This window comes from Mastigoproctus giganteus, chromosome 7 (genome assembly GCF_048544385.1).
Source record: "Mastigoproctus giganteus isolate SK-2022 chromosome 7, ASM4854438v1, whole genome shotgun sequence".
NCBI lineage: Eukaryota > Metazoa > Arthropoda > Arachnida > Uropygi > Thelyphonidae > Mastigoproctus > Mastigoproctus giganteus.
This window is the reverse complement of record NC_143581.1, coordinates 233,049,898-233,068,888: the sequence shown is the minus strand read 5'-3', so window position 1 is coordinate 233,068,888 and position 18,991 is coordinate 233,049,898. Positions and strand designations below refer to the sequence as shown.

General features: G+C 39.5%; 1 protein-coding gene across 1 annotated transcript in view; it reads left to right on the top strand.

Annotated features, from left to right (window-relative positions):
- Nucleotides 1-1,616: 1,616 nt before the first annotated feature.
- The window catches only part of LOC150083774 (synaptotagmin-15-like), a 104,894-nt gene continuing 87,519 nt past the window's right edge, over nucleotides 1,617-18,991 (top strand). The window contains exon 1 of the mRNA XM_090378213.1: nucleotides 1,617-1,928. Coding sequence (XP_090234339.1) covers nucleotides 1,871-1,928 — 58 coding nt within the window. The 5' untranslated portion in view covers nucleotides 1,617-1,870. The remainder of the gene's footprint in view (nucleotides 1,929-18,991) is intronic.

The window sequence follows — 18,991 nt, the reverse complement described above, 5'->3', positions numbered from 1 at the left end:
AGCTAGAGAAAAGTTCGCAGCCTGCCTGGCGCCCTCAGGTTTAGCCGTATGGTTTAGCTGGTTCACTCTCTGGTTGTGTAATAGATAGCACTGCTGTGTTTGAGATTTAGTGTAGCATGATAATTTATTTATTCCATATTTACTGTTTGCGTAAGATTCTACATTTGAGAATAATTCTATTATTAAGTAACTCGGAAGATATAAATTGCTTAGGAAGTTAGTCTTAATTAATCTCTATGGAATAGAAAAATAGAGTACTGTACTAAAAAATTACAGTTGAAATTAAAATTTTTAATTGGGATACAGTACTGAACTTGCTGGGACAACGGTCTGAAATCCGGGACTGTACTGGATAAACAGGGATGTATGGTCACTCTATACAGTAAAAAATAAGTGTGTATGTGTATTCAGATTTGAAGATCTATAATTAGTTCTCATTTGAATGTACTGTGAAGTTTTTGGTTATGATAACAATAGAAATCATGATTCCTTACACAAAACAGCGTGAAAGTTTTTATTGATCACATGCATTTGGACGACTTTAATAATTTAATCGTATACTTCTTTTAATAGAAAAACTCATATTTCCCTCTGCCCTCTGCGCATCCGTCAATACGCCCCCGACGCATAGTAGTGGGACTAAGGTCCTCCAATATTTGGGGCCTCCTCCAAAAAAGTTGAGATTATACATCCAAAAACGAAAAAAAAAAAAAATAATAATAATAATTGTAGCAGTAGGGACTGAAATTCCAGAGCGTCTGAAGACTCCAACTGATCTAAATGTGCTAGGGGGAAAGAATAAAAAAAAAAAGAAAAGGAAATGAATAAAAATAAATAAATTAATAAAATTATTTAATTATAATTTATCTAGAAGAAAGTAGTACGGATGATACAAAATTACCGATAACTCGCGGATTGTGATTAGACATAATAAAATAGTTAGGGTATTTCGTATTAATTTTCGATAATTTCTTCAACTGAGAATTATCAAGTTGAAGCAGTTGAGGGACAGGTGAGGATGGATCTATCGTATTGGTGTGGTGGAATAAGAGATTCTGAAATCTTAAACCAGCTGTTAGCAGCGAATGTACAACACAGCGAGTAAATGCACGTTTCCAGTGTTTTCATATTTCTATGCAGCTCCAGCAGAGTATTTTCACAATCTAACAACACGTACAGTAAGAGGAACCTTCTGTTTGGACCGGCTGCTGGGCGACATCTTCGAAGGCTGCCACACTACTTCAGGTACTGGTGTTGTGCTAGGGTAACTAGTCAGCTGAACACCAGAATGCTCTGGCTGGAATTCGGTAACGGAACGTAGAGTTTACTTTTTTGAAACAGGTGAGCTGTCAGCGTCAGTTCGAGCGCGGCTGTGCATTTGACGCCGTTATTATTATTTTTTAAATTATCATTTGGAGTTCTCAGTACACACACACATCTGTATTATTACGAGGATTTTCAGCACTCTCTAACATTCACCAATACCCCTGCGCTGTAACAGTTCTGTTGTGCTTCCCCGATTAGCCAATCCATTCCGCTTCCTCCAGCTGTGTCGCTGAACAAACTGCTATCCACACATGCAGCTCCGACATCCCACGTGCATCGCCTTATCGCAGGCCGTGATGCTTTGCGATGCTACCGACCAGCGTGGGCTGCTGCTGAGTTTCTCTCCGTCTTTCACGACCTAACAAGGCCGAGAACGCGGTTGCACCTGGAGATCAGCCTGGACTCGCTCACCCGAACAATATCGTACCTCCGCATCAGTAGCACTGAGTGTGCGTGAAAGATGCTGGCAGCCTTCGCCTTCCTGCAACAGGTGTGTTGGACGCTTGCCGATTCCGTGCTGGTGACCTAAAGACGACGCTCTGCAATGACCTCGTCGGTACCGGTCGTGTCCAGTTTCAAGGTTACCGAAAACGACAGCTATGGTAAGTGTGTTTACCTTCTGTCAAGTAAGGTTAGAGCACACGCACGAGCTTCTGTACCCTACACCGTACCTTTACAATAGTTTTTACCATCAAAGTAGTCTGATTTACACCCAATTAATATAATTTTCCCCTTTTCATGGAATACGTTCAAAGCGATGGCTTGCCTAACATAGAGAACCATTGACAAACGTAGTTTAGCAGTCCTTAATTACTTCCCGCCTTCCACCTAAGTTTTTGTCCTTTAGGAGTTTGCGTTGTTCCTAGAAATCTGTTTTTTTTTTTTTATTCTTTTCCCTCCCTTGGCTCTACCCAACAAATTCATTTTTTATTGGAAACTTTAAAAAAAGGACCGTCTCCGGTTAAAGTGATGGTAGGATTTTTTTAAGTATCTTTTAATAATAAAATAAAATAAATAATACAACAGTTATTTCTCTGTCCTTGTTTTTTTGTATCAGCATCGCTAATAGGTAACATAGTTGTCGGATGTAATGCTTGCCTTCCAACTTGTATTTCCTGTGCAAACGGGAAATAATAATCTTCAAGGGCGATTGTAGAATATTAAACAGTATAAAGGTTCTGTTTTGAAATTAATGACGCTACGTAAAATACACAAAGATGGATGCGAAGGCACGGAGCTTTCGATGATCTTTCGATAGTTTTCAATCTTCGCACGCAAGTTAAGCTTCAGTTATATTGCGATATCACGTAGTTTTGTAAATACGAATACACAAATATTTAAATCTCTTTAATTTATTTTAAAATTGCAACATTAAATTTTACGCGGGTATAGATAGAGGATTTGTAGTTAGGAAGCTTTTACACTGAGTTTTTGTTTAATAATAAATTTTATTATTTATTTATTATTTAATTATTATTTTTTTGTCACTGGAAAGGTGATGTTCAATTTACCGATCATCACAGCGCACTCTAGTGGTAAACAAATAACCTTTCTGATCTGTGTGCGGAAGTTTTGTGTTATTAGTGACCACTTATTTTGAAGGTTAACAGAAAAGTGGATAGAAATAGAAGCTGTAAAAGTGAACTTAAATTTAAAGTGAGTTAAGTTTTATTATTCAAATGGAACGTAATTAATAATTGCTAATTTTCGTAATTTTTAATATACTACATCTATAAATATACTCTGTATAACTTAAACGTTACTATCTTCTGCTTTTGCAGCTCTAGGCGCAATGTATATTCATTTTCTTGTGTTTATATTTTATACAGCATATTTTATTTATATTTATTATACTGTTTTTATCTACATTTATGTTATATTTGTATGTTGACATTCATATAAATTTTTATTTGTATGTATCATGTTTTTTTATTATTTGTATATAGTGGGTTTGTAAAACCTGTTCCAGGTGTGTGTGCGCGCGCACACTTACGATTTAAAAATTTTTCATAGTAATTGTTATCTGAATTCGAAAATATAAATATAATTTATATTATTTAATATTATAAAACACAACGGAAATATAAAAGTTTTATTAGTAAACAAAATAAAGCGCATTTTCTTTTCGCTGTGAGGCTCAATTTTTTTCAGATATATGTAGTGTGCGCGGGCCCCCGTTTTACATATGGCCTAATGTTGGCGCACTATTGACGTTGATATCAAGCAGGACAAGTGTCATTACTTGTTACATGCCCGCAAATAAGGAGGGGAAATCAAATTCGGAGATCGAATCTGCTCCCTGTTTTGTAAAGTGACCAAAGTACATATGAATTGCGAAAATCGAATGATATGTTGTTTATCAAAAAGTAATAGTTTCCAATATTATTTCATTTGAGCAGCTGAAGTGTGCAACCGGTACATGCGCGCTGTATTTCCCTTCTCCTAAAGGATCTTATCACGGCTCACGAAAAAAAAAAAAAAAAAAAAATCATAGAACGGAAACTTATCGAGTTTAAATTGGCATTTTCCAACTGAAGTACGAAGTGTAGAGTTGAAGTGCATTACAGATAATTTTACTTTTTATTTATACATTACGATTGCTTTCGGTCAATTGACATTAACATATGCTTGCCACAAAATCTTAGAATATACAGAAATTTTGACCCAGTTAAAAACAAAAGGCAAATTATGGGACGTGGCGGGGGGGAGCTCAGAATTTGTAGTTTGACTGCACTTTTCAGTTTTACGTTTTTAATGTTTTAAAATGAACAGTGCTATTAATATCCATTTAATTCAGGAGGAGCTTTTAACGTATATTTCTATACGAAATGTGTTTTAATAAATCAACCGAACGTGTTTTGAATATGAAGACAAAACTTGCGATTAAAAGTGTATACAAGTATGACATCGATATCAAATACTTTAATATCCAGAGTTGATCTGAATATTAAAGATATTACATATTAAAAAAAAAAGAAAAAAATTGCCAAATATAAATTTTTCTAGCGATCGGAAAAATAATTATTTAAAAAACTTTAAAAAATCATTTAAAAACTTTACATTTAATATTGCCGGCTGTTATTACTATGGCGTACGTGTATATCGAAGAATTCTGTTAAATTTAACACGATTAAGAAATAAAAGTAATTTCAAAGCAATATGAGTTCAAAAATAGGGTGCGGTTTTATTAGGGCCACGGCCCTCCATAGTTTTCTATATATAAAAAATAAATAAATATTTCTGTTTATTAGGGAACGGCTACATATTGTCAGAGAAGTTTACAAGGACACAAGAACATTGTGTATTTAGTTGTTCGAGTTCTGTCAGTTACGCGCGAGGAATTTTTATGGGTTTTTTTCACAAAGTGGCTGAGTTAGTCGGTCTCATGCGAGGATAGCACGGGTTTCTCTCCCGGAAGCTCGAGTTTTTCGTCCAGCAAACAGCAAATCGACCACACGACACATGCAATTTACAGACGTAATATATACGGGGCATTATAGCCCAAGTTGCTGATGCGCCTACAACCTATCAGATGTATTTAGCTGTTAGGCGGACTCGAATCATCGTCTATTCGATATCTGATCAGGACTGTCGAGTTGGTATTATACAGTTTGTTCACAAAAGAAACAAGTTTTAAATTGATATTTCTTAATGCATTAAACGTACATTTATATTTGCAATGGTATGCACCTAATATATAGTTTCAAGTGGTGTATGCCCATAAGAACCCAGTTTTATGTAACCTTAGTGCACGCAATGTAAAAGCGAAGAACGTTTCGGCTACGTCATTTTCAGCGTCTTCATCTCAGTTCTTCAACCACCAGGAATTTTAGTCGAATAATTTACGAATGCTACATCTCATATAATTAATACAATACTGTATTGGATTGCCATCAGGAAAGTTTGAATGGCGTGTATTGTCGAATCGCTGTTCAGAGTTGGTTGTTATCTACAGTCCATCAAGGGTTAAGAGTGGAAATCGATGAAGACATCTTGTCTGCAACAGCGGAAACTTTGCTCTTCATTAGCAGACTTTGGAGGCCCAGCGTAACGTACGGCAGTGCTCTGCTCAGTCACAAGATCCCACCCAATCTACTTGAGAACCTGTGGGATGAGGTAGAACGAATACTTCAGAGATCTACAGACTTCAATTTCTAACAATTGTAAGAAGCAGTTGAACCAACATAGACCGGAATCTATGTGATACGGTTTCATTTGGGTTAGTGTCATGTCGAATCCACGTTGTTCTGAGGCCTAAAGCCCTCAGACCAACCTGGCTATTAGGTAGGTGCGCCTAATAAAGCAGCCACTCAGTGTAAATATTTATATGCGAAAGGACATGGAAAGTAATTATTTAACACTCGACGCCTTTCCTGTTTCATTTTCTGTTTTGCTCATGAAGCAACACAAAAAATAGAAATTTTAATTCAAGTAATTAAAAATGCAATTTGAAGAAAATTGCCATTCAGCGATTTTCTTCAAAATTACATAACAGCTGGCCGTTACAAAAGAAAATAGTTTATTCTTCGTTTTCGCTAGTGCGGCGAAGAAAAGGTTTAGAAAATATACTTTTTCTTTGTGGAAAATAGCGGAGGAAGTGAATTGCCTCACCCTTCCGTAAGCATCCTCTTTTCGGCATGAAATCAATATGTGTACTGGTGACACGGACGGCCAGGAGTCTCGGGAGCGTTTGTTACAAAATTAAAACTGCAAAATCCCGAACAAATTAAGGTTTCCATTTCTCAGGGGGACTGAAGACTATCCCTTACCTGGAGGCGCTTATTTCTTAAACTTTCGTTCACGCAGCGTAAGAAACGTGGTCCCTGAATCAGCAGTTTCCAACAAAAAAGAGAGGGAAAAAAAGGTTGATGCGATGAGATTAAAGAAGGCTTCTCTGACACACGGGGTGACAATACACTGGAGATGAGAAAAGATTCGATACTAAGGTAGGGGCGCAAGGGAGGAGGGGAAGTGTTTCCGGTGTATTTATATGCTGTGATCAGCGAGGGGAGAATGGTTTGTATAGCTAGCAAAGGAGTTTTCTTGGCCAGCTAAGGCGCACAGTTCGTTATCGAGGAATCCTTTTGCAACACTTCCGAAGCTAGAATAAATTCTGAAAAAATTCTTTTGTACGGGTGTCGCCTATGCTTTTTACAGCAGTTGTTGTTGTTATCGGGTTTCAGGAGCATCGGCAGCTAAGGCCATGTTGCTCCGTGTATATTGTCTGTAAATTGTGCGTTTTCTCTGGTCAATTTTCTGTTTGCTGAGCGAAAAATCCGAGTTTCCGAGAGGAAAAACCACGCTACCTGCGCCTCAGACCAACTAACTCGGCCACGTTGTGAAAAAGACTGATAAAAATTCCTCCCATCATCGACGGGATTCGAACTCACGTCTTTTCCATCGCTGTTGTGAGGTCGGCAATTCTACCACGAGGGCTACAGCAGCTGTGGCTGCAGTAAAGCTGATAAAGTTGACACCAGAAGCTTGCGAAAGGGAGATTTCGTAGATTATGGGTTTCTAAGCTTCTTTAGAGAGTTCATCTTTGGTTAGCGAAGGACCCCTACAGACAAAAGGCCCGTGGATTAACATGAAATTAAACTCGCTTTTCAGTTTTCTTTTAAGAGAATACTTTTGCATATCCGAACTTTGAAGATTTCATCCTCAGTTGATTAATGCTTTATCGAGTTCAGTAATCGCCGTGAATGGCTGTTCCAGGATTGGCAGCCATCACTGTTTTCTGGATTATTAGTCGGATTTAGTAACCAAATGTAGAAGCAGTCCTTGAGAGACCGTAATTAGATTGTTGCAGTCAAATAATGCCGAGGAAGAGGGCCTGTGGTGCATTACTGAATCTGTTCTCAATAAATAAAGGAACTATACTGCCCTACCATTAGTATCTGGACACCCCTCCGTTGACAGTTCACGCCCTATCCAAGAACTACGTGTGAGATACAATTATAAATATGCTGGTAGGCCTTCGAGGAAACGGAAATATGATTGTGAATGCAAAGATGCCGCGACGCACGGAGTTAACAGACTTTCTCCTCGAAATGATAAGAGGGTGCCACATATGGAATCGGTCTGTACATGAAATTTCAAAGGCAGTGAAGATCCCTAGGTCGACGAGTGATGTGACCTGATTTTAATTGATCTGAATTCTTCATTAATTGATGATGCGAGATTTACTCCTGACTGCTTGCATACGTTTTTTTTTTTTTTTTTTTTTTTTTTTGTGCTTCCCTGTGTGGGCAGCCAGGATGCGGAGAAGGTGACACCTATCGGTATTGCACTTCATTCGATGGGTGTGGAGTTCGTGCATTGTGCACAGACAGGAAAAGTTGACCCAGGCCCAGCTCTAGGGATGGGCAGCAGGAAGCTATCGCAAATTTGGCGTTTGCTCCCCGGTGGCAGAGTGGCTCTTTTTTTTTAATTGGTAGATGTTCTACTTGATACTGATCATACGGTGGAGATGGACTTTAAGTCTAGGTGCCACCATACATACATTAATATACTATGACTACTATGTGACCTGATCTGCAAATGGAATGGGTGTAGTGCTGAAACCGTCACGAAACGATAGGAAACCTCCGCAGCTAACAGAACATAAGAGAGCACTACAATATTATGCTCGCAACACTTGTTTTCGTTAGGCGATTTGGGCACGTGCCATCACCAGTACAGTACTCAGAACACTGGATGATATGGATTACCATGGTCATGCAGCCATCCACAAGCCGCTAAACCCCAATTAATGGTGGAGTTGTAGAGCTTGGTGGGGCGACCATAGACCAATGGAAAGCTATGCTTTGTGGTGACAAGTTACGGTACATAGTTCACTAGTCAGTCGGTCTTTCCTTGGTGTGGCAGATGCCCGGAGAAAGCTATCTGCCGGTCAGTATCATCTCGAAAATGAAGTTTGTTGGAGGTAGCGTGATGGCTTCGGATAGATCGTTGGTTGTTTTGAACAAACCCATAAATGCTAAGCTCGCTCTCTCTCTCTCTTTGGACATCCTGGATAATACGTTACTTACGTTGCAGCAGCAAGTCGACGAAAACCCCTACCTGTATCAGCAGGACAACACTCCACAGCATACTTCTCGCGTTGTGACTGACTGGTTTGAGGACATGAGCGTCGAAAAGTCGGACTGACCAGCCCAGAGTTCTAACCTCATTCCTAGAGAAAACGTCTGTGATGAATTGGATACGTCGGATGCGTGTGAGGAGTGACTGTCCAAAAATACAGAGCTGAACTGGTCGCCACTTTGAAGGTCGAATGGCGAAAAATGTCCGGGGACATTTACAAAAACTGGTGGAGAGTGTTCTATGGAGACTAGAGGCTTTATTAGAAAGGCTAAAGTTTCCTATAAATAAAGATTGTAGATATGCAGACATCTGAATATTAGTGGTAGGGCAGTGTATAAGCAGTGCCGATATAATTGAAATAATTTCGAAATATCGTACACAATAAATGAAAAACGAAATTTAAAATAATAGCTGTCTGAAATAGTTGGTAACAGACAGATTCTTTCATTGGCTGATTTTTAGCCAATGAAAGACTTTATTAATGAAACAGCAACAACGGGCAGGGTAAAAATAATGTGATGAACTCTAATGAGAGAACTAAGAAATTGTCCGCCGTTATTAATTTAATTAATTTCCTCTTGATCATTCCATTTTCTTGCATCTATTTATTGTAAGTAGGCGATCGATTAACAGCGCTGAAGAAGCTTAATACTTAAACTAAGCCATTTTATCAATTAAATATTAATTTATTTCCTCGAAAGAGCCCGAAATCTTAACAAGGGATCTACTTTATCGTTGAAATACGTAAAATAACGAGTAAATTGAGAGCAAAGTTGACTCGTTTTCTGCAAGATCGATGCCCGAGATATTTGCTTACTAAAAATGCTCGATCTCATTCTCTGAGAATTCTACCGTTGTTTCTATTTTATCGACGTATTTATATACGTCGATAAAATCGAAACGGTAACATTCGTGAAAACCGCCTACGATCGAAGGTAGATTTTTGCCTTGGCAGTTACACAGCCCTTGTTAATAGTCGTACCCTCGTAATCTTTGAGCAAAGAATAAGGCCTCGCTGCACAAAAATGCCTTTTTTTTTAATGCACAGTTTTTTTTTCTAGTGACCAGATATCGTTATCGTATTTTTGACATACTGTAAGAGTTGGTATCTTGCGCGAGAACAATATCCGCACACGTTGCGTCTACGATTTTTGTTGCTAGCTATAAGAAGAAATGAGATGGGCTATGCTCGCAGGTCGAAGACTCTTTTACTGCTCAGCCTAATTAAGTGACGTCTGCAAAGGAGCATTGCACCTCCACTGTCACAGTTAACTGTTTACTATTCTTCCCGACGAAACAAAGGCTACTAGGTGTCTTATCGAATCTGTAAATCACATCCATTCTTCGTTGCATCACATATTTTTGCTGAATGAAAGAACAGAGTTTTACGTCCAGCAAAAACGACAGGGTGCGTAGAATGTCCCCCGTCTCGGGATCATCCCTCGCTGGGATAACAGTGAACATTCCTCTGTTTGGAATCATAGTTATGTGTAGGGGTCACAATTTATCGATATTTAAGTAGAACTTCTTTCTACAAGAATGTCGGTAGATCTTTATTCAGTTTTCGTCAAGCAGATGATGTTTCCCTTAAGGCTGCTTGAGGGAACCCTGAAATGAGGACTTCTGGAATATTGAAGATTATAGAAGACGACCTTTATTTTTAGGCGCTATGGACTAATTGAGAGTCCATATTGAGAACCGCCCGGGGCAGCTGCCTACCCAATAATCGTGTGTGTGTTCCAGAATCTAGATGCTTACCGCTATAATACATTATGTAAATCATGCTCTGAGTGTTCAGTGATTTTCCCGGTCTCAGCAATTTCTTCCGAAATAAGCAGTTTCAGAGACACGACCATAGTTGGAATTACCAGGTGCAGCAACCACTTCCGCTAGTGTTGGAGCATCGCTGCCGTGGTTGAACTTATCCCAGAAAAAGGTTTAACTCCCCCCTCGGCAGTATATCGTCTACGGGTTTCCTCGCACCTTTCCGATGAGCATTTCTGCTATATCGTACTGTCGTCTTTTTTTCCGGGAGGTTAAAGGACCTCTCTGTGATGATCATTAAGTCGGCGTTATATTCCACGAGAACCCTTTGCACACCTGCGCACCGCTATCATCTGACCCTGGTTCTCTGTCAGTTAATCTCCACGCGCATTTTATCTGTATCTGTACTTGAGTCGCTCGCCATTTTAATCGCCGTCGTCTGTTGACCTCTGCATTCCTGTCGCGGTGTGTACAGAGGATTACTCCCTGGAATATGGCTCCTCCTCCTCATTACAAGTGTGGAAACATTAACATCTGGTTTACTGCTTCGCCATGCACTTCTTGGGAACAGTTCTTTCTAAGTAAAGACCTGCTCTTTCTAAGTGAAGACTTCTTAAAATATTGGTTAAGTGTGTACACTACCACCTAAAACTTTGGAATAGCGTTTCATTTTTCTTAATTTTCAGTTTTTATTAAAATAGGACCAACCTGTTTACCAATTTTTATTAAAATATTTTCTGTATGTATAAAATTCAACAAATTTAGATAATATTTAAGAAATTTCTAGAATATTTGAAATATTTTAGAAAGGTGCAGGAGGTTCGTGAATGTGGTAGAACATTGTAAAACATTGTTGATGATTTTAGAAAGTGAGAGTATTGTTTCAATATTATAGAAGTTATAGATGATTCTAGAGTGCTTTGAAAATAATATAAATTGAGTAAGAGCTGTAACGTATAAAATCGAACACACATCATTTAGAAAGAGAGTTTGGTGTAAGTTTTGTGTGTTTTGTGATAAACATGGCAAGAAATAAGGAGCTAAGTATTGAAACAAGAGGCGCTATTACAACTCTGTATAAAGAAAGTTATTCCATGAGAAGTATTGGCAAAAAAAAAAAAAAAAAAAAAAAAATAGGTGTTTCATTAAAAGGAGGACAAAATAAATTTTCTGTTTATACTCCGGCACGACAACCAAGTCAGTAGAGTTTACAATAAATCCTCAATACAAATATTTATCGTATTTAGTAGTCACGGGCTTGAACCCCGGTCCACTCAAGGAACGCGTGCTATGCACTCTCGCTCCTGACCACTGGGCTACGTCAGGCCTAACTACCATTTGACGATTTAAGGAGACTGGCAGTTTAAAGGACAAGTCACGATTAGGACGACCGCACAAGATAAGACCATAACATAGATTTCTAAACGCAATCGACGACTTACTGTTCCTGAAATCCTAGCTCAGTTCAATAGGAACAGAGAAACTCCGTGTCTGCTTCCACTGTAAAACTTCATCTTAAACAACCAGGATTTCCTGATCGTGTAGCTGTCCGAAAACCCTTATTAAAATCGGAAAATCGAAAGAAACGGTTGGCTTGGGTTAAAAGCCATCATCATTGGACAATTGAAGAGTGGAAAAATGTACTGTGGATGGATGAATTCAAATTTGAAATTTTTGGATCGCAGTTTAGAAGTTATGTGAGACAATCAACTAAAAAAAAGCACATTTAGTGTGCAGAAACAGAAGCAATCCCATCATGATTCTGTTTTTTGGAGTGGGTGACATCGGCAGAATTGAAGAAATTTTAAGAAAGGAAGGCTGTAAAAACATTCTTAAACATAATGTAATATCTTCTGGATTTCGACTTTATAGAAGAAATTTTGTGTTACAACAAGACAGTGACTGAAGCGTAGCTCTAAACTGTGCAGGGACTTTGTACCAACTAAACAACAGGAGGGGTATTGAAGATTATGGTGTGGAAACCCCGTTCGCCTTACTTAAACTCAATACTGCTTTTATGGAATCATCTAGACTGTCAAGTTCGTGACATCTGTCCATCTTCATAAAATTTACGAAGAAAAAAATTTTCATAAACTTTATGAATGAAAATTTATTCACGTAATTTGAAGATCGCTTTGAGTAATGTTAGTCAAGACACTACATAAAATTAATCCCCAGAATGCCACGTCTATGTAAAGCAAAGATAAAATCTGGAGGACATTTTGATGAAAAATTAGTGTAGTTGTTAGTATGCTATAAATTTTACAATGCTTAATAAAAAACCTTAAAATACTTTCTAGTGTGTTGCTTTTTATATTAAACCTTGTATTGCTATAGCTAATTTCCAAAAAAAAAAAAAAAACCCCAAACCTCTTGTTATACACTAATTCCAAACTTTTATGCGGGAATGTACAAATGTATGTTGCGGTACAAAGCAACAAAAACTATGAAGTGTCTGTAAATTGAGTGTATACTTGGTCGGTTCGGTGTTTGCTGGGCGAAAAACGCGGGTTTCGGCAGTGAAAACCGTGCAGCTCTCGCTTGAGACTGACTAACTGAGTCACGTTGTGAAAAAAGCCCACAGAAATTCCTCCGTCATTAACGTTATTTGAAGCCCGGTATTTTACACCCGTGTTGGAGAACAGTGGTACACTCTGCCACCCTCAAGGCTCTAAGTCGTCCTGTCCTTGTCATTTCCCGCACCAGCGGAGGAAAATGACAAGTACAGGACTTCACTTAGAGCCCTTTCCACCTTGAGCAGAATACGATTGGAGAAGCCGGTACGAACTGAGTACATGCGGCTGAAAGACCCAAGCGCGACCTCAAATTGTTGCTGCATAAAGACGTGTTTCTTCTTCCAGAATCGGTCCATTTATGGCGGAGCTTGCGGACTTGTCTCAGCTACATCCTCTTCAACGTCCACTTTGTTCAATTTCAACAGATGTGCAGTTTGTGTGCTTTCCCTGCCGTCAGATGAACGCTACGTGGCAGTGCTTTCCATTGCATCATTAGTCGCGGTACGTAAGTTGCGGGCGAAGTGCCAAAATTGCCATTCAAAACCCAAAGCGAGACATCAGCTGATGCACGTTTCGAAATTTGCGCGGTAATTAAAAAAGAACACCTCCGTGGTGCCTTTCTGCCCTCCGACAGCGTGTTCTGGTCAGGCGAGACTCTCCTTGCTGAAAGCACCCTGAGGAGCAAATGGGATGACCTGATCATGTAAATCTTACGGGATACCGTCTTTGCCTGTTACTGTGTTTTTAGAGATTAACTTCATCTTGCTAGTTGCTTCACCTAAAATACACGAAAAAGGACGTTCTAGGAGAACCAGAATATTCAATTATTTGTATAACAAGTACACGTCAGCATACAAAAAATAAAAACGTTCGCCGGAGAACGTCTGCAAAAGGTGTAAATATAATTTAAATATAGTTTTGGCTTTGAGGTCTAAAGGGTTGTCTTTTTCCTGCAGAATAGGATTAGAGAAGGGGAGTGGTCTTCTCGATGTCCCTATTAAGCGAAAAATTCTGAGACATCTTGGGAAGTCAGTGCCTAGTGATTTTACTTTTTCCCCCTCTCCCATTCCGAGCGATGTGCGTCAACAGGATTCCTAATAAATTGCCCATTCAGTGTATTGTGAGAGAACCAACACTTGAAAGCGCAGCGTTAGGGAGTAGTAAAATTTCTCCCTGGAAACGTGACTGGTTTTATTTCTCGCAGTTTGCATCGCTCTCTTGCGTGGCGTGTTATACGTCGGCCGTGTGGTGTTCATGCACGTGGAGTAGCCTTGAAACTATTGCAGGCTTATCACGTGCTCTGGCAGATGTTGAAACAGCTGCCGTTTTCCCCCGTAACACTTACATAAGTGCACTTCGATGATGTGGGCTAACCGATAGATCCCCGCGAAATCCCCCTCCTGAAATTTTGCTCATGGATACAGGACCAAGCTGAACAGGATCAGGGTGGGGGAGATGTGATTTAAAGAATGTAGAATTCAAATACTCTTCATTCATTGAGCCGATAGAATCGTATTTAAGATTATTATAATCATAATCGTAGTTATGATTATAGAAATCATAAATACGATTCTTAGCTGGATAGATTGTAAAGAGGTATTTCTCAGAATACCCCTTTACAACTACCAGCTGAGGAAAGACAGATTGCTTCAGTGTTAAATTCAATATTTACTTACTGTACTATAATTTATGGACAAGTATAATCATTTTTAAAAAAAGCAACAATATCATTACATTCACAGTAGTTGGAATTGATATAATTCTAATAATTGCAATAAAAATAAAATTTGAATAATTTATTACACGGTGGAACTGCATCGTCATAAGCACGAAGGCAGAATCTATTTTTAATTGTGAAATGGATGGGGTGGGAACACTGGTCTCACCAGTTATTAATAAACGTTTCATTTAAAATGACATTTTTGTGTCCTTTAAAATGATAAATCCGAATATGAACATTAGAATATTTCAAGTTCCGGAACGTGTAAATCAGGTAAGCTATGAGTGCGAACCACAACAGCTAATCTAATGCTGGAGAATGCATCTGATTAGTTTTTATATTTTTCTGCAGAATACGAGTCAGTCGCAGCTGCGAATCTTTACAACATAGACATTTGTAAGATTCGCAGCTGTGGGCGACTGTTGGCTCGATGGTAAGGGAGATGCAAGCTTCGGCCATGTCAGGAGCCTCAGTGATGGTAATTTCAAGGTTATTCCATCAGCAGCAGCAGCAGCAGCAGTAAAGAGAGGAGTTTCGAAGCATTCATAAATATTTGGACGAACCTGGAAAACTATCTGTACAGGAGCCCCCTACAGAGCTGTTGTTGTTATTTGGTTTTTAGGAGCATTAGCAACTAAGGCCATATTGCTCCGGGAATATGCGGTGATCATTCCCTGACCTTTCCGCATCCTCCGTATTTGGTGGTGACGGGCTCGAATCCCGGTCTAATCAAGAAGCGTGTGCTATGCACTGCTGCTCCTTCACCTGGCTACGGAGGCGCATCCCTACAGAGCGGGTCTGGAATTAAAATTTAAAATAATGACAACAGAAAATTGTTTTGACGCCAATTTTTACTTAAAAACCTAACTCCTCCATCGCCAAACCATTGCTATTCAATTGGTGTGAACGGTGAGCCCTCCAGTCCAACTGAACTGTCCACAGTGGTTGAACAGCCCTGGAATGGATGAGTGTTATTTTTATTTATTTATTTATTTTATTTTATTATTTCTTTTTTTTTTTTTTGGGTGGGTTGCATATGGGCTATTGAGATTAGTCTTCTTTACCCTCCCTCTGAAGAAAAAATTAGGCCATTTTTCTTTTTTTCAATCAACTGATGTAAATTAATAACCGACACATTTTTTACTACCCTTATGTGCAAAAGTTCGTGGTTCGTAGTAGTGATTTCTGTGGTGCAGTTCAGTAAAAAATTTATTGGCAGACAGTGTTTTATAAAGTGGATAATTTGAATTGATGAAAGAGCAGTTGATTTTTTTACAGCAATTTTGATAGCCCGCATCGCTCAGACTAAAGCGAATTTTTTTTTTAATTCCTGCTACGGGGAAGCGTTTTATATTTCTTTTGTTTTTCATTATGCTTGGAATAACCTTTACACTCTTTCCCACGTGACGTACATGGATGACATCAAGCTCTACGCGGCAACTGAGCAACTCCAACAGCTACTTCGGATCACCGAAGAATTCAGCAATGACATCAGGCTGGAATTTGGACTAGACAAATGCAAGACACACGGACTGCATCAGGGAAAACCAGTCAGCCGAAATTACCAGCTTCAGACTAGTAAAGTGATGGAAGCCATGGCAGGGGAAGAGACCTACAAATACCTGGGGATAATGCATGCCTAGCAGTTAAAGCACAGGGAGATCAAGGCCTGCCTTACCAAAAAAAATACCGTCAGAGACTCAGAAGCCTGCTTAACGTACCCAGTACAAACGTATTCCTTCTGGATTATGGAATGGATCAACATCGAGATGTAGGTAATCATGAGAAAGACTAGAACAATGATGACTAAGAGCTGCCAACACCACCCCAAGTCGGCGGTGGAGAGACTCATATTGCAGAAAGGAAGGGGCTTGATGGACCTTATCGAACAACAGAAGACAGCGATAGCTAACCTGAAGGATTACTTCCAGAAAAATACAGCAGCACTTTACCAGGCTATAAGGAAGACAGACAAGCGGCATACTCAACTCAACCTAAGCGACGAGTCCCCTGTCGCCCAGACGAACCAAACGAAGCTAGAAAGATTTTTTTTTTTTTTTTTTTGGTAGTTGTTGGCGCATCGGCTTCTGTGGCCATAATGCACCTCCCAAGGTTTTTGCCGTACTTTGATCCAAGCCCGAGGCGGGATTCGAACCCGCGACCTTTGGATTGCCAGGCAGGCACTTTACCCACCTGGCTAGCCCGGTCGGCGCTAGAAAGATGGGCAAAGAAGACACTCCATGGTAGGCACTATAATGACCTCCATCAACAGCACATAGATAAGGAGGCTTCCAACATATGGCTCATGAGTCTTGCCTTGCCTTGCTTATGACACTAGGTATGTATGCGTCCGCGTCATGGGTAGTTTCCGGGCTCTTGCCTAACTCTACCTGTATATACTGTATTTGGATAAAACCTCCAGAAAAAGAAAAAAGAAACTACCTGAAAGTGTATCTTATCTTGCTGTGCTAAAGCACAAAATCCCGCACGCACCCACAGGAGGAAGTGTTATACCGGTGGATGCCAGCAGTCCCGCCCCCAGGATACTCAACCTGGGAGCCCACATAAAAAAAATAATAAAATGTAATAAAAAAATTAGCATCAAGAGCACATAGATAAGGAGGCTTCGAACATATGGCTCATGAGCGGGACGCCTCTTCCCTAAAACCGAAGGATTTATGCTCTCCCTCCAAAAACCTATAATCAACACAAGGACTATAGGAAAGACATCGCCAAGAACCCCAGAGTGACTATGTCCTTTGGGCAGGTGGCGTATGACACATGTCATCTGCCCACAGAAACAATCCAGCACACCATCTCAGGATGCAGGGTGATCACCTAGACGGAGTACACTCAGAGACACGACCAAGTGACCAGCATAATACGTCAGAAGCTAGCGAGGAAATACCATTTAATCAAAGAATGTGTAGCGTATTACAAGTACGAACCACGGGACGTATTAGAGACTCTTATTCACAAATTCTACTAGAACCGTACCATAATAATGACAATACGATCCCGCATAGAAACCAGACATAACCCTTATCGGCAAGATGGAAATGGCTACCTATCTGATCGACATTGCGGTGCCCAACACCAGCAACCTCTAGAAAAAATACGAGGAAAAGATCAGGACGTATTCATACCTAAGACAGGAAGTCAAAGAAATGTGGCATATGGAACAAGTAACGACCATAGTAATCACAGTGTCAACCACTGGCTTGGTGTCAAAGAGCCTCCATAAGAACCTAACAGCAATAGGCCTTCCAGAGAACACCTACAAGGAACTCTAGAAAGTCGCAATCCTGAACACTTGTAGGTTAGTAAGAGAGGTCTTTGAATAACAGTAATGATGCTAACTGGACACAACCACCCACCCACCCCATGCACTCGTTATCAGTACCCGGCCTGGGATGATGATGGGGGGGGGGGGAATCCCATAAGAAGAAAAAGGTCATAATAATAATATTTTTCGCCAAAAGATTTGATATAGTTGCGTCAACTTCATATATTTTATTTATTTATTTTTTTTTTTTTGACGAAGAGATCACTTAATCTTAAAATCACTTAATCACAGTATATCATCTCATCGACTGAGGGATTATCATCAATGCGATCTCCCTCTCTACGTGTACGGAGCCGTCTTTATTGATCATCAGTCCTGCACGTATAAAGGTTTGTTTTAACCTCTTTGACCCGACATCACGTAATTGCATTTGAATAAGGATTTCAGCTCCACTGGCGTTTCCTGTTGAGACATTTCGTTAATAATTGTGTTTCGAAGTCGTTGGCCAAACACCTCTTTCGGAATCCGAAATATTTCCATTTCACTGCATTCCACAAACATCGGTTTCCTGAAATACGAAATAACGAGTCCTTCAGCCATACTTGGTCTCGTGCTTTCCGTTGCAACATGACTTTTTGTTCTGCGCAGAACCAGATTGCTGTCGAAATCGAAGCACCACTTCACGCTCTTTGCACATTTAATCCACTCGAGAAATCAGTTAATTTAAAAGAAGTAGCTGACTGCTTTTATAGCTCTTTATTACACCCGTTTTCCTTCTTAATCGATGGCCATGTTTCTCAAGCACCTCATGAGCAGACCATTCCGTGTTAGGCCAGTATTGATACACGCTCAATAAAATAGATCCTCCGAACACGTTGATTTGTAACTATTCCTTACAGTAGAGCAGGTTTGACTGAATTAATACCTACTTTGCTGGAGACGTTATAAATCAAGTTGAAAGGAAGTGAATGGGGGAGTTTATAAACTAAATGTTAAAATACAAATTATGCAAATATAGGTTACAAATTAGAAAAATTATCTAATAATATGCTTTTCTTTTCTACTAGTAGGGGTTTGTGTGGTGTGTTCTTGTGTAGAAATGTGTGTCAATGAAGAACATAATGCTAGTAGCAGATTTTTTTTTTTTTTTTGTGTGTAAGAAAATAGGAGGATTATTCTGTCGAGTTTTTGCGTCTTCACTGCAGATTATAGCTGAGAGAAATTCTTGTATGCGGTTGAAGGTCATGCGTTAGCTATCCTCTTCTCTTTCTTTCTCTCACTCTCATTTCGTATGTT